This window comes from Colias eurytheme, chromosome 9 (assembly GCF_061535395.1).
Source record: "Colias eurytheme isolate Ceu_HAF_F1 chromosome 9, ilColEury1 Martin Lab GWU primary, whole genome shotgun sequence".
Lineage (NCBI taxonomy): Eukaryota > Metazoa > Arthropoda > Insecta > Lepidoptera > Pieridae > Colias > Colias eurytheme.
This window is the reverse complement of record NC_142988.1, coordinates 11,988,984-12,011,912: the sequence shown is the minus strand read 5'-3', so window position 1 is coordinate 12,011,912 and position 22,929 is coordinate 11,988,984. Positions and strand designations below refer to the sequence as shown.

At 33.4% G+C, this 22,929-nt stretch overlaps 1 protein-coding gene across 1 annotated transcript in view; it reads right to left on the bottom strand.

Moving 5' to 3' along the window:
* Traf4 (TNF receptor associated factor 4) overlaps positions 1 to 22,929 on the bottom strand; it is a 76,837-nt gene that overhangs the window by 50,446 nt on the left and 3,462 nt on the right. The window contains exon 2 of the mRNA XM_090105429.1: positions 16,839 to 16,890. Within this exon, the coding sequence (XP_089961555.1) occupies positions 16,839 to 16,890 (52 nt within the window). The remainder of the gene's footprint in view (positions 1 to 16,838; positions 16,891 to 22,929) is intronic.

Genomic DNA, 22,929 nt, shown 5'->3' with positions numbered 1-22,929 from the left:
AGCCAGTACCTTGGCCCATAGCCTCGTTGATCCTAAAGACGGCACTGGGTGGTAGGTAGATTTGGATACTACGCAAACGTGTAGTTATAAAATATGTTTCACACGTTAAAGAACTATTAATTATAATTTTGGGATTTATCCTTTTAATAAGAGAAAATAAATATAAAAGTAACTACTCATAACACAAAAGATTATCTTCACAAATATGCGTTCACAATGTGAAACAATGGTATCTCAGCAATCATTAGCTAATGGTCAATTTGCATTAGATAACAGTATTCTTCCATCTGAGTTAAATAATATGATCTGATAATTATAAACTTGGTCTTTAATGGAATGAAGGGAAAGTTTAATAAATAACTTATCTGTTCTTGGGGAAGAGATCTTCCATTTCTTTTTCTGTCTGTAGGTATTTGAAAAATCAATGTGTGCCTAACTACTTATATCTATGTTTAACATTATTATCTATTTATTACTTCTAGGGCGTAATTTCCAAGTAGGTACATATTTTGAAATTGCATGAATGATTTATTTTTAAATAGATGACATAACATACTACCTACCAACTAATCCGCTTTGTAATTTTAAACGTTGATAATTTCTAAGATTGTAAATGATACAATTATGTTCCAATCGTTCATTACAATGTAAAACATATACGTTGTTACTTATTGTTATCTATCGAACATATTACAATTGGCATACCGACTATATAACCAAGTTAGCGTCTATAATCTATTATGAAATTGACCGTTAAATCATGACTTCACCGTCGACCGGTCCAGCCGTTAAACTGGTGACCATAAAAATCAGCTGTTGTCGCACCCAAACAGGTAATAATTGGGGCTAATGTAAGGATGGACAAACGGCTATACGAATATTTTTTTTGATGAAAGTAGACCATAGTTCGGTTAATTAATATTGGTCATCAATGAAAAAAGAATTGAATGTTATACTCGTAGAGATTTGCATAATTTGTAGGTTTGTGTTAATGAGTGGAATTCATAAATATACTATAGAACTACATTCCTAAGGCAAACAATCCAATAGGTACAGGTTGGAAATTAATGTCCCTGAAAAACAGTTGAAATGTCCAAATGTGGAAATTGGACACAACTTCTTATCCAACTGAAATATTACAAAATCTTTCATATATCTAATCAAGCTCAAGCTATCTAAAATATGGACTCTTGATCATATTATAACATGGCTGCCCACTAATTCGCTTACAACAATTAAACCAAAAACTAACGTAGGTGGCCATGACACATTATGTAAGTAAATACGTAAAAAATCACAAAAAGGGAATCTATTTCAGTCCATTTCCCGCCCACTTTCAAAACAAATCAATCAAACAAGCCAAATCACACAACGAGCTTTCTTCGAAGGGAACTTTTATGGAAAGCGGTATCTTTATGAGTCATTAAATAATTTGAGTTGTGACCAAGAATGTTACCAATGGATGTGCAAACAGATTCTATTAGAAAGAGCATGTTTTATTAGTCTATAAAAACGTTAATAGACGTACAAATAGACTATTTGTTTACCGAATACCGATACCCTTATCGCAGGCTGTAAATTATTTTGGAATATTTGAGGTTATGTTGATGAGGTTGTAATAACTAGTATTGGTTTAAGGATAAGGGTTGTGTTATCTGAGCAGAAATTACGAAAATAATATAATTAAATTATAATTTTAAATGGGCGCAACTTAGCGCAGTTGGTTTAATGCTCTAAGGGGCGCAACGATTTTTTAACAAATAAATATGATGATAAATACAATCGAGGCTATTAAACGTAGGTATTTGATAATTGATACAGGTATGTATTTTACTAAATAATAAACCCAAATTATTTTAATTTTATAATCTGAATCTAAATTAGTAAAAAAAAGTTCTTTATAATGTGTTTTAAATGGATCTTTTTATACCTAGTGATAAAATTTATCTACAAATTATATGAGGTGGCGATTTTGCTAGCAGTTTTTATAACCACCTAAAAGAATTCTCAAGAAATAGTAGACATGATTTACAATATCTTTTTGCCGCAGTATTTATGCCGGCACTTTCGTCTGTTTTGTCTTGTCAACAGTTTTAACCGCTTACCATTTGATCGTAATCACAAGCAATTTTCTACTTTATCCCAACGTAATAAGGATGCTGGATAAGTGTTGTACTTGATGTCTACGCAGGTGGTTTATTTAACCTGTAAGACACAGCGTGACACCTTAATTCCTGTGCGACTGTTTTAATTGATTTCAAACTCTATCTTCTTCGACACAAAGTCTGGTTTTCCTTCCAGCAGCATCCGTTCTACCGTCAAAGTAATTTCAACCTTTACATACAAATATAGAGTTTATTTTTTCTTGCCTATTAATTTACATTTGTTTGTTTTATGCCGCCCCTATCAGGAGTCCTGATTGAGTAACTATTTCCACTGAATCAGTGTTGTTAAGTGTTTGATTGTCACTTTGAACTATCTGCCGAAACTGTTGGAGGTCTCAACTCTCAGGTCTATTTCTGAGTAATGAAAACGCAAGGATCGGCGATGTCCTTTGAGTCACTATCAGTACTATTTAAATGTATGAAGTAACGAAATGTTTACCAAACGCAACTTTTTAGTAGGTACAGTTTGAGGTTTACGAAATGGGAAGTTTACCAAATGGGAAGTAGCCATTAATTTAAGTATGAATGCATGCATGTTGAATCTTTTTTCTTTTATAAATAATTCAAATATTAAGCTAATTAATGTTTTAACCTACAATCTATAAAAAAGCTTGTAAGCATTCAAATTAACCCACCATTGTAATTCAACTATACAACACTTTTTTTTTTTTTTTTTTTTTTTTTTTTTTTTTTTAAGTGGGGAAATCTTCGAAAGATACCCACGGCCCCCGGGGAAGGAGCCGTGGGTTATGTCGGATTCTTACCGACTAAAACCCCACTGTGTTCCGTCGAGCCGCGCAGTTAACCGGGGCCGCGGGTACTCTTTTGAAATCGTCCACGACCACGGCAGCGGACGCCCGGTAGCGGGCCCATCTCCGTTAACACTCTACTCTACGACTGCGCGCGTACGCGCCTCCTCATTCCTCTGCGAGGCGGCATGAGCGGAACACGTCTCTTGCCGCCTCATCGCCCCGGACGATGGAGCACTCCCCGGCCCATCGTCCAGAGCCCTTCGTTAGGGAGGCAGGTCGCGATCACTAGCGATCGCGACACGGCGTCGTCGCCTTGAAGGTCGCTGGCGCCGCCTCGGGTCCGCGAGAGGGTTCCTCTCACGAGCCCGCTCCGCCTCCTCCTTTCGCGCCATCACCTCCTCGCAGAAGGCGACCACCGCACCCCAGGACCTGTTGTCCCTGACCATGGCGCGAACCACGGACGGGAGCGAGAGATCCGGCCCCACAGCAGCGACCAAACGCTGTCTATCCACGGACCACGCAGGACACACACTCAGCGTGTGGTCCGCTGTGTCCTCCTCGCTCGGACACCAATGGCAGGCCATGGTTGGCTCCCGAATCGCGACTCGACACAGGTATCGCCCGAAACATCCGTGTCCAGACAGCACCTGTGTCAAGCGGAACGTGAGAGCCCCATGCCGTCTGTTGCACCACTCTGAAAGGACCGGCTGGATGGCTTCCACCGTCCTTACGCCCACGGTAGGGTTCTCGAGCCGCCGCGCCCACTCCTCCATTAGACGCTCGCGAGCCGTGGCCCTCCAGCGCGACACCTCATCGGAATTTGGTTCCATCCCCAAAGACCTGGACCCGGAAATTCGGCGGTACACCTCTGCAAGTACCGCAGCGTCGAGTTCCCAAGGGGGGGTTCCGGCTAGTGCGCAGGCTGCCTCAAAAGAGACAGTCCGATATGCCCTCGATATTCTTAATGCCATGACCCGCTGCGGACGACGCAAAAGGGGTCTGGTCCGGGCATTAAGAGAGTCAGCCCAGATGGGCGCACCGTAAAGGGCCATTGAACGGATGGCACCGGTATAAAGCCGACGACAGCCATCCCCAGGCCCCCTAAGATTGGGGAGCAAGCTTCCAAGTGCCCCGGCCGCCCCGACGAGACGGGGGGCGAGGCGAAACTATACAACACTACTCCAGTCTTGACATCGATTTATGACAAAACCAATGTTACCTTTCTTTAGGACAAAACAAACAAAGTATCGATAAAAGAATAGCTGTGAGACCAATGAAATTAGTCACATTACTGTTACACCTTCTCATCTTTTGTGCACCTTTCCCTGCAAATAATACATTTGTTACTCCTGAATTTTAAACCAACATCTTAGTTCGTTACGCTTGCTGATTTACGCAATGTTAAGGGAACCTATTGTTTATTTTAACATGCCTATAATAGAAAGTTAATAATTGTTACTCTTTTGGGTGCATGATAGTTATGTTTTTAAACTACGTTCCTTCGTCTTTACCGACTCTATCTATATAAAAGTTTCATTTGACTTTATACTTAAAAATCAAATATTTTTAACCGACTTCAAAATAAAGGAGGAGGTTATCAATTCGGCCGGTATATATTTTTTTGTCTTTTTAATTGTACTAGAAATGTAGCCAGGACCGGCCTGGCTTGTAGTTGTTTATTTTATGTTATGCAATTATAAGCTTGTATAATGTAGATATTGAAATTAAATGCTAAAATGTTAAATATTATATCTACTCATTTTGTTGAAAATAAAGTTGGATAGAATAAAAAATAATATCGTTAGGTATGATTCTAAGAAATGTAAAGATATGAATCCGAGTACTGATAATAATTAATGTGAATAAAGTGCTAATGATTTACTAAGGATGTTACCAACGAATAAAAATACTGACTCTTTTGTACATTTACAACGGAAAGACTCTAGATTTGAGAAAATAAACACAATATTATACATAATATGCAATGCTTATTGTCTTCTGTGGTCTGTCCCATATCCTTTAGGTGAAACTTCCCTATAATATTATCTATAGTGTATACTCTATACTAATATTATAAAGCTGAAGAGTTTGTTTGAACGCGCTAATCTCAGGAACTACTGGTCCGATTTGAAAAATTCATTCGGTGTTGGATAGCCCATTTATCGAGGAAGGCTATATATAGGCTATATATCATCACGCTAAGACCAACAGGAGCGGAGCCACGCGGGTGAAAACGCGGGGCACACCGCACAGCTAGTATCATATAAGTTTAGGACTTTGGTTCAGCGCTGACTAGCAGGTGGTTCATTCTTCATAGCTATCTGTGGTTCATTCTCCGTGACATCGTTATCAAAACTAATGCATCTATGTCAAAATCGTCGTACCTTTTTCATATCCTTATATAAATCCGTTTTTGTGTATAAGTGACCGATTAAGTTCGCAGCGGCAAGGCCGTACGTTCCCCTTCCTTCAGAAAAACGAAATCGTATGCTGAGGAACTAGTTTAATATATAAATATACGCTATTTATTGTAACGATTTGAATGTAAATGCATACCTAGTTGTCTGATGGTAACTTATATTTTTGGTTATTGAAAGTGCAGTTTTGTCAAAACACGTGAACAATTAGCTCGCATGGCTGTTTAATATTTATGAGCATACTTACGTAGTTAACTATTTGGTAAACTGGTATTACTGTGCCAATAAAACTTTTAGGGATTTTTTAATGCAAATTCGACATTATATCATATTATTATTTCAGACTTAAGTAGCTCTTTCTCTAAAAAAGTTCCGCAAAAACTATAACGTAACAAGACAAAAATTTCAATAGCAAAAAATAACCAATTTACCATAAACCAAAAAAGGCGAGTGAAAATGCTTTCGCGATCCGTCAAAAACTCCCATTGCTTTCACTCATAATCCGTATAAAGCCGTCTTGCTTTATACCTTACTAGATTTACGCCCGCGGCTTCGCCCACGTATTAAAAAAAAAACATAGTTCCCGATCCTATCGGATTGCCGCGGGATAAAAAGTAGCCGACATAGGCTACTTAATCTAGGTCTTCAGCTACTTACCAAAGGAGATTGCCCAAGTGACTATGGCACTTGGTATCGCAATCAAACTTATTGTGTCAAGATGAAATATAGCTCAATTTAAAGCTTGATGTTAGTACTTTTAGAAACGATTAAAGTTTTTATGTAAATAAGCCGCAGTTCACGACAATAAAAATAAAACAATAGTTTTATTCAACGCTTCAAAAAAATACTTTATCGAGTTTATACTAACGATGAACGTTAAGTTTTACATTTATTACATAGGTAATATTTTAATTTACAAGACAAATGTGAAAAGTAAATCGTAATAAACATTATAATTCAAAATAAATAACGTCGAACAATGCGTCGAACATATATTCATTCAACTATGACATATGACGCAGGACGCTTGCAAGAGAGATAGATATATGTGTCAAAACAGAAACTTTTACTTTTATTTCTATTTATTCGGTATAATTACATACGACTTAATAGTGATAAATATGATCATTATAAATACAAATAGGAATTAACAATATCACGAACACGTGACACAACTAGTATTTTACCGATTCCATACGTGGTCATACATGTTTCAAAAGAATAACTTTTACTATTATTTCAATTTATCCGGTATAATTAAGACTTAATATTGATACATATGATCATTATAAATACAAATAGGAATTAACAATATCACGAATACGTGGCACAACTAAAATTTTACCGATACCACCCGTGGTGATTCTCCTTTCATTGTAATCGGTGTACTAGTTTTTATACGTGAAAGAATAAAATATCACAAACTTTCGTATTTATAATATTAATAGGATTATGATAAAACCTTAACTTTTTGTTACAGATAATAAATACCGGTTGATCTGCGACAGGTTGTGACGAGTTGTGACAATGCTCTCGTACGACCTTGCCGCGACCTACAGCCTACAGCATGATTAGCAGCCTTTGTAATTCGAGAATGTAGATTACCTGTGTTATAATGCTATTATATGTGATATTGATGTAAAGGAATACCCATAATTACAATATTGTAAGGTTAGAAGTTATTTATTTAGGTATGTAGGTACTATAAGCTTAGTACTAAGAATAAAATAATCAAAAGCTTGTTTAATGATTTTGCGTACCCATATAATTCAGATTAGAATTCGAATTTAAATTAGATTAGTATTCACTTATAAAAAGCATTTTGTGAATTGTATCTTGAGTATATTGGCCCATGATTGTATAAAGTTGAATGATATTAAGACAAGACATGCAAAAGCTTCGGAACGGAAGGAAACAGAATCCAGTTATTTTTAGAAAGAAAGAAAGCTATTTTTATATTCCACCTCTTAAGATGAATAGACATACATTTTTTGTACAACTATATTCCTTGGAATTGCCGAATAAACTGCTTAAATATTCTTTTTCAAAGTCAATCAACAATCGCTAATCAGCACAAAAACTTGTTAAGATTTAACGCTACAAATTAAGCAGATAGAAATAGACAAAACTCAGTATCGTGGGAATATCCGACGGAACTAATTAGTTAACTTACCGATACATTTGTCTGTTTGTACATCGCATTTTATACTTCATTCACGTGAATCAGTTTAAGCCTTCTATATACATACGGACAAACACACATAGTCTACATATTATATTAGAATAACTAGGTAGAGACACTGTTGTTCTTTCATTTTTTTGATAAAAAAGGAAAATTGATTTAGTCCTCTTAATTCTTCGGGTTAAAAATTTCAAATATTAATTACAGTGACCATGGTCCTTATTACAATTATTGCATGCGAAATAACATTTCAGAGGGTTCTGCAACATTGGTTTTCAGTGACAAAACGAAACAGTGCGGTATTCATCCTATATAATATCAGAATATCTTGCCAATAACAGCACAATATACCATATTAAATGTATAAATACAAAGATTTATTACAGAAAAAGCAAAAATTGTTCTTGTTTCTGCTCACGTGTCCCGCCACCTTGCGCCGGCTGCGCGCACAGCTGCCTCAATCACAACCACCTTTTACATGATTTTAAATTTAAACACACTGGTATTACTATAGTAGGCATCTAGTATAGTATGTAAAAAAGTGATATTATTGAAGAAGAATGTAGAAAAATTAATGATTTTATAATGTACTGGTGATAGAGCAAAAATACGATTTTTTTTTATTTTGAATTATACGTTTAATAAATAATAGAGGCCCGCTCTGGTTTCGTCCTTTTTAAACATATAGCTTAGAACACGTACATATCTAATGAGGGAAGAATTTTTGATATCGGTTCATTAGTTCCTGAGATTAGCGTATTCAAACAAACAAATTCTTCAGCTTTAATTTAATTACTATAGATTTTGTCCAAATTATAATATGTACACTTTTTATCCTGGTGGAAACCGGACGATCTGACTAAATAAATACAAAAAACCTTTTGTATTAAATCATTTTAAAACATCAACTGTTATCGGTTCAACTCAGCCTCGCCTTAATGAATAATTCAGTTGAATTTTGATAAAGTCTGATTTGTACCACTGTTTTCGACATTCCATGATGTTCTAGAACATAGATTAAAATCTTTTTATGATATTTTAAATATAAATATACTAATGGAATTACTGACTTACTGAGGCATATCGCATAGCAGTATTAAATAAAACTAGTCAATGATAACAAGTTAGGACATGCTTTGTCTGTGAAATTTTTTAATAAAATATATTGTACAAATATATACGTACACGACGAATTAAAAAAAGAGCGTGTGTGCCGAGCATACGAAATGAAACATTGGTAAGATTCAAAGGTACCAAAATCGTCGCCTTTACTCCATGAAGTGACGGTATTGCCATGACACGACCTTGAAATTTTATTTTCAACGCGCCTTAGGTACCTACCTAGTTTAAATTCAAAAGTGACTATTTTTCATCAAAAATTTTCGTTACTTACATGGATTCGTACTACCGTTGAAGTCTTTTGCACTAAAAAGTCAAAAGCAGTTAAACTCGTAATTATATTGTACTAGATTTCCGCCCGCGGCTTCGCCCGCGTTTTCAAAGGAAAACCCGCATAGTTCCCGTTCATGTGGGATTTCCGGGATAAAACCTATCCTATGTGTTAATCCAAGTTACCCTCTATATGTGTGCTAAATTTCATTGTAATCGGTTCAGTAGTTTTTACGTGAAAGAGTAACAAACATCCATACATCCATACATCCATACTTACAAATTTTCGCCTTTATAATAGTATTAAGATTAAGATTAAGATGTGAATGACTATGTTACATTTATCAAATAATATATATAAGAGATAAGTACATATAATAAACATGAGAGACTTGAAATCTCTATCAAGTTTCAGCTAACATAACAAAATAAAGTTTCCAGCTTAGAAAACCGTTTTAATTGGGAATAATCAAGAGCGGTTTACTCAGTTATTGAAATGCAAAATTATAAGTATAAAGATTAATTAATATATTCTAGAAAGAAATAATAACATTTCATCATAACAGTTACACATTTTCGGAATGTCCGAAATCCAAATAAGCCTCAATCCCAATTTTCAAACGAATTTACAATTTATTTCCTCAATTTAAACTCCCGGGTTATATAAAAAAAAAAAAACTTTTTTTTTATAATGTCCGATCCATACATCACAAATGATGAGTTTGTGTGTTTGACCCTCAATGAGTCACACGCGTCGATCGTGTACTAAGCTGACATAGGAATGTATATTTTTCGTCATTGTTTCTTTTTTGTGTGTTACATTTATGATGTAAGGAATACTTCAATTGAGTAATGTCAATATGACTAAATACGGTGGAAAATTAGAAAGGAAAATTAAAATTAAAAAAATTAAATGTATTAAAAATTGCCTATGTACATTGTATATATGTACATATTTAGAAATCGTATCCACTAAAGAAACTACTTATGTTCGATATTAATATTTAGATACATATCTTAATATATATAAATCTCGTGTCACAACTCACAATGTTTGTCTTCAATGGACTCCTAAACCACTTAACCCATTATAATAAAATTCGCACACCATGTGCAGTTCGATCCAACTTGAGAGATAGCATAGTTTTTATGAAAAAAAACGTAAACATGTAGGTACCACGGGCGAAGCTGGGGCGAACCGCTAGTATATTATAAAAATCAATCCCATAGATTTTGTTGCGATTTGCGAATAATTTGTCATTATCACTAAAGTATTGGCAAAACCTTTATCATATTTCAAATGTACATAATATACGCATGTCTAATCACATTATAGATTACTGATTAGATTGCACTTATCTATTTCTAATTAATAACAAATTCGTATATGCTCTAGGAATTCGATGACTTTTCAAATGATTACCTATTTAAAACTAAGTATACAATACTAGCAGTCCGCCCCGGCTTCGCCCGTGGTACATATTTCGCAATAAAAGGTAGCCTATGTTCTTTCTCAGGGTCTAAAGATTGTCTGTGCTAAATTTCATCAAAATCGGTCCAGTAGTTTATGCGTCAAAACCATACATACATACATACATACATACATACATACATACATACAAACCTTTCCTCTTTATAATATTAGTATAGATGTACAATGAAGTTGATCTAAAATCAATATGGAAGCTAAAAATATAGTTTTTGTGATTTCGTCTGTTTATCTGTATGTATGTCCGGGTGAAACTCAAAAAGTAGGTACTGCATGGATGTACTTCAAATTTTGCATGAATTTTACTACCGTAATAGGTCGGGGTCTACAAATAGTCTATACTCTATAGGTACATAATATATTATCATCACGCTAAGATCAACAGAAGCGGAGCAATACAGGTAAAACTGCGGGGTACATCTACTATCTAATATTATTACTTCATTCGTTTACTTAAAACAAAAGCTTGAGTTGTAAATGTGAAAAGTGTTCACATTAAACAATCTCACAAAATTGTAAACAACTACAGAAGCGGTATTTAACAAAAACAATTGCATCATATCGGCACCACAAAGGCATTATATTAAAGCATATGAAATTCCTTCGTGAGAAAACATTAGATGATACAACTTGCTCAAGCGTGATAGCGGTGTTTAAGATATGAAGATTGCTGTAATGGTACCTTTTAAGCTCGTTTGTGTGACATTGTGTATTTATTTAATTAACGGGTAGAGACAAAGAGCTACCTTTTGTGGTGAAATGTAGGCAATCAATTTTCTCTTGCAGTTATGACCGTCTATATCTCGTGCAGGCGTACAACTGAGAAGTGGGGTATCTTTACCATAGAGAAAAATTGTTAAAAAAAAAGACGTGTGAAAATATTGAGAAAAATTGAGATATAGAGAAAAATTGTTAAAAAAAAGGCACTCGAGGATTGCCGCGGTAAAGCTATTGCATAGCATGCCTTCAAGCCACACCTCCGTGCCCGTCCGAGTGGGGAGCGTGAGGTTTTTTCGTTACGGAATTTCTGGATTCGGTCCCCGCGCTCAAGGCCCGCGATAGAAGCTATGCAATAGCTTAATAAAAATTGAATAATCGTTTGTTAAATCACCTTCTTACTAGCCCTAGTAAAAATAGACCTTTAAACAGTTGTAAAATTCGACGGGTCAATAGCCTTAAAAAGCCTTTAAAGTAATCAAAATAGTCACAAAATGTATGACTAAAAGAAAGAGCTACATAATATTATATAAATTGATGATATTTTAGGTACTTATATGTAGTAGCATTTTTCCTTATTTACTTTTTCTCTACCAAACCAAAACACAAGCGAACTATAAAAAATGCATCCCACCAAAAATCCAATAAACAGGACATTATAATAATTATAATCACATATTAATATCAACAAAAGCAGATGGAATCCCTTTATCCCGTATACCCTCATTTTAATATCCTTGAAACGACGTTCTTTCACGTTTCTTATTGTTTACAACTGTTTTACATCAAAAAGGGGCTCTAATATTATAGCTGCGTTCTATGAATATGGTCAAATTGGGTCCTTTGAATGCGGGTCACTGAACTATCTTATGGGAGATTAATCTTTAATTTAAACATTTAACAAAAGATCTTGGACGTAACTTGGATGTACGCACTGTGAGAATGGAAAGTGCTCGAAATTTTTTTCTTCATACTTATACGATTCTGTTCTAGATGGATTTAACGGTCCAAAAGATCAAGATTATTTTCAATAGGTGTAGTAATAAAAAATATGCTGAACTATTTTAAGATAAACTATACCAAGTGCTTTTTATTTTCAACTAGCGATCCGCCCCGGCTTCGCCCGTGGTACATATTTACGTTTTCTCTACATAAAAACCATCCTCGTACTTCAAGGAATATAATAAAAAAGAATTATCGAAATCGGTTCAGCCGTTCTCGAGTTATGCGCTAACCAACACATTTTGCGATTCATTTTTATATATAAGAAGAAGACTAGCGGTCCGCCCCGGCTTCGCCCGTGGTACATAATATTTTCGTTTTCTCTACATAAGAACCATCCTCGTACTTCAAGGAATATAATAAAAAAAGAATTATCGAAATCGGTTCAGCCGTTCTCGAGTTATGCGCTTACCAACACATTTTGCGATTCATTTTTATATATAAGATTTGATTGTTTGAAATAAATAAAACCCAAAAATATTTTTTTACTTAACTTCGTCACTTTGATAACTTTTAAACACTTATGACATAATATAAACAAATTAATAACAATTAGTTATTAGATGTACAAATTAATACTAAATCCATAATATATCTACAAAATATGACTAAATCATAAACGCATAAATTCTCAAGCACAGTGAGTAAGAGGCTAGCATACAAATATTTGGTACACAGATAGTATCTGATTCTAACGTGGATTCAAATCTATTATGGTCACATTGAATGCCTTGCTCTTATGACATTTGTCTTCAATGCCTCCGATGGCCTTTATAATGATGGTATTAAAATTTGATTTAATACATTCAAAACGTGTGAGGTTGACTTATGAGTAAGCGATGAGATTTTTTTTATTAACCGACGTTACTTAAATGTGGGAATTTTCTAAATAAGTACATAGTTATTTTTGTTTGAATAATATTCTATTGTGGTTTTCAGTTGTCAATCGGTTTAAATTTAAAGCTATGTGTTAAATGTTTGAAAACTTCAGATATTTTTAATTTTTAAGCATCAGACATTAAATTATATAAATTAGTGTAATAAAACAAGTTCTTAAAATACTTAATATAAATTGAGATAAATATTAATTCTAGCCTGTGGACAGCAGGATATATTTGAGATTCTGAAATAAAGGTTCAATAATTTTTAGCTGGTTTAGAATCTAGTTTACAACTAGTACAATTTTTTTAATTAAACATAAAAAAATCTGCTCATGAAAATTTAAACATATAAATAGGCAACTAATCTTGTTTCACTTTTTATAAAGAACTAGCGGTCCGCCCCGGCTTCGCCCGTGGTACATGTTTACGTTTTCTCTACATAAAAACCATCCTCGTACTTCAAGGAATATAATAAAAAAGGAATTATCGAAATCGGTTCAGCCGTTCTCGAGTTATGCGCTTACCAACACATTTTGCGATTCATTTTTATATATAAGAAGACTAGCGGTCCGCCCCGGCTTCGCCCGTGGTACATATTTACGTTTTCTCTATATAAGAACCATCCTTGTACTTCAAGGAATATAATAAAAAAAGAATTATCGAAATCGGTTCAGCCGTTCTCGAGTTATGCGCTTACCAACACATTTTGCGATTCATTTTTATATATAAAGATTTGTCTTATGACAATTTAATTAAGACAACAAATAATTTTAAATAATATAAATGGACGTTTACATTCATGTGAAGTAGTTTTCACACAACAAAAGCTTAGCTAATTTTAGTAATAGCCAATGATTCTTGTTTTGTGCTCTTGAATAGATTCTATTGTACAAGAAACTTGATATTTTTAACCATTTTCACGCTTCGTTCACAGATAAAGAGTTCACAAGTTCAATCCCACGAAATGAAAAGGGGTATTATAATTTCTATGGAATAAATATCGGGTATCAATTTGAATAATAGTGAATACTAGACCCAAGGAAATAGATTGTATTTCAAAGAAGGAGATTTATTGTATATTTTCGGTTCATCTCCAGTTTGAAATAAATTATTAGATTGTAATATATAAAAATCTTGTGAATTTTCAAATTGTAACACTATTCACACAATCATTTGCGATATGTACAAATTTTTCATAATCTTTTTTACTGACCTGGAGATACGTTATTATTAATTTTAAATAAAATAATAGGTTAATGAAACAAAAGTTATTTGTCGTGTACTACAAATAAAAACAGCGCAATGCTTGTGCTAATGTTTTTATGTATGTAATTGAATACACTCGTATAATATTTTATTTGCTGATTATCGTAATCATATCTGATATGCTTCCCGATGGTTTACAAACCGTATATTTATTTTGTATTTATGTCGATTTAATACGAGCAAACCACTTGATTTTTCCCGTCATGTTTACTTGTTAAGTATCGTATAGGATGAGGAAATAAGTTTTCCTGTCCGGAATAGATAAATGGATTTCAATATTGGCCAATTAAAGCAGAAAAATGATAATATATAATGATGTATTTATTTATTTAGCTAGGTTCTGCTAACGGTATGTTTTCTACCATGGTGGAAGCAAAAACTGGAATATTAGGATGAGTGAAGTTTTTCTTATACATATTTGATGTTGAATTTTTTTATAAATAGTTTTTATTCACCACGTTCACATATTATTTAATTCTTTATTTCGTATTATTTACCTGTGCTAATTTTATGGATGTGATTGCTTACATATAAGTTGGTGTCTGTCAAATTTTTTTCTGTGTAGCGAAATCATAAAAAAATAAAAATGTTGTGTGGTTTTATGAAACCTCGGTAAAAGTGAAACTTTCCGAACACTGCTTTATACCTACTCGGCAGCCGACCGTCACGCGACATGCGCTACACAGACCAAAAAGTTTGAGACGATGTAATAAAAGTTTCACTTTAAACACACAAGATGAGTAATAAGAAACGGTTTGTATGGAGTTGCATCAATCTTATTCCAAATTGAATGTACTCAATTCCAGTAGAAACTGGAACCATATGGAATATTAAATGTTATTTATGTATAGATTGTATCCTAGGCCAGTCATTTCTCACGATACGCCTCACTGAGCTAGCGATAACTAGGTTTTATTGGGTTCAGACAAATAACGGACACACATTAACTTTTACCGAATGAATGGCATAAAATCTATTTTGTATTATATTTTTGTATTTTATTTCTTTATCTTTATTTATGTTTCTGTAATAAACATGAAATATTATTTCGTAATGTTTTTAGATTTTAGTTATTAATAGTGGAATTTTTATTGTTAATGTTAATGATTTATGATCACGTAACTAATTTTCTCTTTGCAAAAAATTAAAAAAAAAAATGTTGTGTGGTTCTATGAAACCACGGTAAAAGTGAAACTTTCCGAACACTGCTTTATACCTACTCGGCAGCCGACCGTCACGCGACATGCGCTACACAGACCAAAAAGTTTGATGTAATAAAAGTTTCACTTTAACAACAAATAAGGTTTTAGGAAAGCTTGGTCCATATTTCCTACAATATGCTTGTCTTCATCTAAAATATTAATGATGTAATAATTGAAGAAGATTATGAAATTTTAAATACAGTCAACAAATAATTTCATACATGCACGACTCCTTAACATTTAATAATTTAAGTTTAACCATTCATTAATCTAATAAAATTTTATAAGTTTAATCTAAGTTTATTAAGCGGCTATTTCGACATCGCAAACTTTCACAGCGCCATCTAGTTTACGCCTATCAAAACAATCTATGCAGTCTGTCAAAGCGCAGTATGAACCGGTAATTGTGAGAACCAACCACTAAACTGGTTATCATTGCAAGGACGCTGAGGTTAGTGACACTGGTTGCGTGCCAAAACACTTGAACACTATTGATATTATAATCGACGATGGTTAATCACCGATTGGCCGTGCGTTTCGGTTGCAAAAAGCGTGTATCATCGTTTTATTGTCAATGTTTCGGATAATTGGCGGCGTGAAGGTCGTTAATGTTGAAGGTTGCTAATCACGTGGAAATAGAACCTATAGATGTGTGATGTAGCCTAGCTATTATTAGACTATAAAGATTAAGACGTACCTATAGCACCTATAGTATGTTCTTTGTCCTTTGAAAGATTAGAGCTTTCTGATAGTGATGATAAGGAAGGTCACTAATATTTGCGCACATTGTGTGCGTGTGCTTTCATATCTCTTAAGTGTGGTTGGCTTCTTCTGAGCCAATTTTAATAAAAATCAATTGTATGATAGGTACAAATAGATACGAATTATCGTATCATACGATAATATTTTACCTAGCGAAGGGTCTCTGGCCTGAAACCTAACAAAGTTATTTTTTTTAATGTTATAATACTTTACCATTACCATACATGCTTGTTTATGAAATGGTACTCAATGCAGGCATTATGAATAAACCTAACATAAAGTGAATGTAATTGTGAGCTTAAGTATTTCGAATGTACAACACCAATCATCTCATAAAAACCATGTAACTACCACGTAAATCCATTGTTTACACAGAACACAAAACATCAACTTAATGTGTAATTAACGGTTCCGAATGTTTTTACAAAGCTCATTCATTCGTATGTTTGGTCATTTTGTAAATAGCGCCATCTATCCGCAGCTGTCGGAACCGCTTTAATGTTTTGGTTACGACCACACAGGCTGTATAACCACAAGAACCTTGCGCGTTACGCCATCTAGTGTCAATATTTTTTTACAAGACATTATTTTAATAAAAAAATAACAATAATTACCTTTGCGTAGTCCACCGGGGACGCATTCACTGGACTCGTGAAAAGGCCCTCACTGAAACAAAAAAATGTTACTGTAATTCTAATAACAATATTAGGTAATAAAAAAGTCACATAACAATTTCAAAAAGTAACGACTTTTCTTAAATATGTGTAAGCAGTAGTACCTAAGATCTACATTATTTGGTATTGAATATTTTTGTATTTTTAGTTCAATATTGTTTTTAATCTGCAGCAAAATGAGACAAATTGTTTAGCATAATAAAACAAGCCTGCTTTCTTGATATAACTTATTGCAAACGGAAAATGAGCAAAAAGGATTGAATTTTAATCATCAGTCGTCCATTTTCTATATTTTCATATGCTAGAAATAACGCATGCCATCAAAGATTTAATTACAATACGTAATTGGCACGGACACCTGTTAACTTCATAGACATAGACCCATTAATCCAGATATCGATAAATCAACGTCAGATTCGCTCGAATGAACCGATTATACCGATTATTAAGCAAAACATCGGCTCGGAAAGATAGTTATAAAAACGCGTCTCTAGACTGTACTAGAGCAATACAATTTTCTTTACTAATTACGTACGTATGGAAAAACGGAACTGTATATCAGATAAATATGTCTATCCATTGGTTTATTGTTGTTTACCTAGTTATGATTGCATCTAGGTTCATCTTAAAATTTTCGTGTATTTAATGGATTATGATAAATCAATTTCAGCATTGTAAAAAAACTATTACCGCTGAGAGAAAGTATCTGGTAGGAACCTTTTCAGTAGTAGAATAATTATTGACTCTTTTAATTGAACATTCTTCCCTCAATGGTAGGGTTAGTTATGTCCACTAAATCCAGTAACTGATCATGCCAACACATATTAAAGGACCGCCAAATGAACCTAAGTTTAAATAAATCAATCTTGTCTAAATATGCACATGCAAAGACATTTTACTATCTTCACTTACGTAGATAACGTAGACTAATAGCACCTCTCTTAGTTTATTTTAATAAAAATTGCATTAAATGGAGTATTAAATTTATTAACAGATAATTATCTAACTAATATAGGTATCTAGATTTATCTACAAGCTAATGTTACACGCATCATTTCGTACCACTTGCTTGGTTTTATCAGATCAATGTAATTTGTCGCGCTTTAATAAACACACATATATTAAAGTTCCTATATTCATAGATTTTTAATAATAAATAAGTACTTATAGAATAGAATAGAATTTATTATGCAAAGAGTTACAGAGGAATAGAGAGGTTACCATTACCTACATATCAAGAGATGAAACTCAAAATTTAATCAAATATTGGAAGTACTCAGAAAATCATGCGAAAGTGTATGTTTGGAAGCTAGGAATATTATAAAATTTGTAGCATAAAATGATGTGTATCAACCACAGACGTATCAAGACGGTATGTTTTTACTATGGTATGCCATGCTTATCAAGGAGTATCTAATTATATTACGTTTAAGTATTTTTACAATTAAAATTATAATCTACTTGTTAAAAAAGCTATATCACATGAATATATCTAAGAAACAAAACAATACAGAATAAGATCATAGCTCCTCTTTGTTGACGCTGCAGCTGTAGAGTGTAGTAGACTGGGGTAGAAGCCTTTAAAAATAATGAAAAGATAAAAAAAAATCGCAGTCGGATGAAACCCATTAGAAAAGGAGGGGAATATGATGAAAATAAAAGGAAAAATAAATTACGGTCAATCCGAGTTCGGGAAGTGGGAGGGGGGAGCTTTTAAGAGAAAAAAATGGATTCTCTCGATTTCCGACAAAACTACAAGTCCTACGGAAAAACGTTCAATGACAAAGTTGTAGGTAATAAAATGATCTACAACTTTTGTATTTACAATTTTTTCACATAACCTCAAAATTTAGGTGAAAAATTCAAAAAACCAAGTTTTTGGTCTTTTATTTTTATCTACTTTAAAATTTATTTTTTTTTCTACGAAATTTGGTGGAAACTTACTTAATTATGTCCCAAATACACTGTAATTTATTTGATTGAAAATATTTATTTTTTCGCCTTATTTTGAATTAATACCAAAAAAACAACCTAATTTTCAATCGAAAAGTCACCCGTCAAAATATCAGCTTTTTTAAAAAACTTGGGGTGCTTTTTATTCATTGAAATCTCTACTTTCATATGGTGTAAAAAAAATAAACACCACTATAGTAAATGTTCTCAGGAAATGCATACAAACAGTGTAATAATGAGCTTTTACTAAATCAGGCACACTTCTTGAACTCTATATCTTCTCTTGTATCGGCTTTTTGGTAATATTTCAAAAGAAAAATAATTATGTATCTGTTCTAAGTTTAATATTTTGCAGCATATTCAAAAGCAAAATGATATCGATAAAAACATTTCAGGTAGTTCGAGAAGTGTGCCTGATTTAGTAAAAGCTAATTTTCACACTGTTTGTATGCATTTCCTGAGAACATTTACTATGGTGGTGTTTATTTTTTTTACACCATATGAAAGTAGGGATTTCAATGAATTAAAGGCACCCCAAGTTTTTGAAAAAAGCTGATATTTTGACGGGTGACTTTTCGATTGAAAATTAGGTTGTTTTTTTGGTATTAATTCAAAATAAGGCGAAAAAATAAATATTTTCAATCAAATAAATTACAGTGTATTTGGGACGTAATAAAGTATTATTCCACCAAATTTCGTAGAAAAAAAATAAATTTTGAAGTAGATAAAAATAAAAGACCAAAAACTTGGTTTTTTGAATTTTTCACCTAAATTTTTAGGTTATGTGAAAAAATTGTGAATACAAAAGTTGTAGAACTTTTAATTACCTACAACTTTGCCATTGAACTTTTTTCTATAGGACTTGTAGTTTTGTCGGAAATCGAGAGAAACCATTTTTTTTCTCTTAAAAGCGCCCCCCTCCCGCTTCCCCAACTCGGATTGACCGTAATTTATTTTTCCTTACATTTTTATCATATTCCGCTCCTTTTCTAATGGGTTTCATCCGACTGCGATTTTTTTTTGTTTCAAAAATTATCTACTCTAGTCTATAGAGTTATGTTGTAGAATATATCTTTACAATTACAAATATCTCTAGCTCTTAATAATGATACAAAAATTTAGTACAAAAGTAATGTCAATAAGTTCACATGGCGACACAATTATGACTCGTTCGGAAATATTTCAAGAATGTAACACGCCGGAAAAATGTGTGTCGTTCCGCTTGTGTCGTTTCCTTAATGTCACGCAACATCGGTAATCGGAGTGAGTGACTATTCATATATCTGTATTATAATAATACGTACTAGGTACAGTTGTGGCCTGGTTCAATAAAATAGTCTGGCCCGTGTGGCAGAGAAGAATTCGTTGACTAGCTTTTGCTGTAATACGTATTGAGAGCTTCCATTGAGGTCTTGATTATTGCAGTATTATACATCTAGATATTAATGATTTTTGAAGTGAAAACTTCTTTAGCGGCGTTGGGTATAAAATCTTTAACTCGCGTCAGGACACGTGGCCTGATCGAAAAAGCGTAAGACGGATTTTTTTTAGCCCTTATATTCCATTCGTAAGACGGATACGACAAAATATCAAACATGCTGAACGTTTATAATCAAGTTTTCACTTGTGCCGGCCGGCACTCCCGGAGTGCAACCCGTCTTTTTTTTTTCATCATTTTATTTCAACTAATAATTCCAAAACAAAACAGTACCGATAAAACAATTTTTAAGCCCGAAAAATTGTATCGTATCAAGTTATTTACTTTCCTACTTCTAAATTCATTGCCGCAAATTCGCAATTAGTGCGTTCACCAAACAGTAACATCATAATTAAGATAAATATTTCAAAAACGCATAAATATTCATCAATTCCCCGTCCACTACATTAACTTGATGGAATGTATATAAAAAACAAGGAATTGTCCGTTTGTTGCGTGAAAAACGTATGTAAAAATGTCAATTTCATTACATCGTTATATTGCATCATACTGAATATGCAAGAGATCAATGAACCGATTACTGGGCCATATGCCTTGTGAAAAAACTTTTTATAGACTTGTCACGCACTTGTCTAGAAATCCCTTCCCGAAACGTTATCGCCACCGCCTCCGCAGGGTAGACGCTTGTTTGTACATACCTATCATGAAATATTAAATGCAATGCCCATGGTTCTTACTTCTTTGTATACCTATATGTGAGTTCAAGTTGGGTTTCCTAATAAGCAGACCACATAATATAATCATAGATAATAGATATTCCGTGAAAACCAACATAGAACCTATACATACATCTGTACCTATCGACAAATATAATGATTTGTGTTTATTTATTTTGTTGTGTTAGTTCAAGCTTTAAATAAAGCCTAAACCATTGAAGTGAAGTACTATCTATGTGCCAGCTTGTTATATCAGCCTATACCTATAAATTACTTGAGTCGAAGTAGCGTGGGCGTAAGTATATTTCTCAATATATTGAGTAATTTAACTCAACATCGATATATTTATTATTACGCATCTTATTGAATACTAGCTGCGCCCCGCGATTTCACCCGTGTGGCTCCGCTCCTGTTGGTCATAACGGGATGATGAGTTTCTTGCCGGTTCTTCTCCATAGATACTGCTTACCGAATCGGTGGTAATTGTTAAAAATAACTATTGACGATACGAAAGAGCTTCTAAAAGAAGTCTAATTGAACAAATAAATGTTTGAGTTTGAGTTTGATATATAGCCTATAGCCTTCCTCGATAAATGGGCTATCTAACACCGAAAGAATTTTTCAAATCGGATTAGTAGTACCTGAGATTAGCGCGTTCAAACAAACAAACTCTTCAGCTTAATATAATATTAGTATAGATTACGTATCTTATTGAATATTCCCCGCGAACGTTTTGCAGTATAGTCAGTTTATTGAATAAAGTATCCAATATTTATCCCCAACTAAACATAATACGATACAGAAGTAAATAGGATTCCCGCCGCTTCGAGTTGTAATAAAAACCGATGGGAAACCGCAAAACAGTGCGCCTGCGCACCCTACACTATACAGGGTGTCCCACTGTTGGTATACTAAGCTCAAAGGAGGTTATAGTTTTGCATACGCTGAGTACGTAAAAAATAATTAAAAAATTCCAGACGCATTTTTTTTCAAATAGATGAATTCTTAAAACTCTATGTGTACACCCATAACAAGCGAGCCGCCCAACTTTGCCACCAGCACGTGAGCTATCGTTTAAGATTATGTTTTCATAGATAAAATGCTCATATTAGAGAAGCGGTATATGCCGGCTGCGCGAAGCTAGAGAAGAAAACATGGATTTTCAGGAAAAATTTAGCAAAAAATTTTGGACGTAATTTTTTTCAAAAGTATTTTTTACGTGATCAGTGTATGCAAAACTACAAGTTCCTTCGCGCTTAGTATACCAATAGTGGGACACCCTGTATAAGTATACCTATGTTTATAAACAAGTAAAAACTATATTATTTTGTTTGTTGTAAATGTATTTAGGAATCCTTAGCAAGACTTTATTTTTATTTTATTTTCAAATAAATATAAAATGTAAGTTTAAATATCCGAGTGTTTCAATTTTTCTTGAAAGATAGGTAGATATGTTATTATTGTACATACTACAATTAAGTAATGTACCTACATTGTACATATATCTAATTATTAAATAAATATAATAACCTTTTTATTATCTTGATACTCATTACAGATAAGTTTACATTAAATAAAAATATAAGATTTGTATAATTTGAATCAGCTTATTTGATTTTAAGCTTTTAAAGCTTTAATAAAATTTATTATCTAAGAGGAAATCTGTAATAAAATAAAATTAACATTTCAATGATATATTTTAAATTTTAATTGAATTAAAAATAATAACCTATGTATTTTTAAGTTAGTATTGTGTGCAAAGTTAAATGGAATTACGTAAGTTTCATCTTTCAAGAGCATCTCGTTTCAAATTCTGTTGTATTTGCAAATCATAGTTGGCAATCTATTTGATATTGTGTTGTATAAATATAAATATTAATAATATGGATGTTTCGTGACATACAAATATTTCTCTAATTATGAC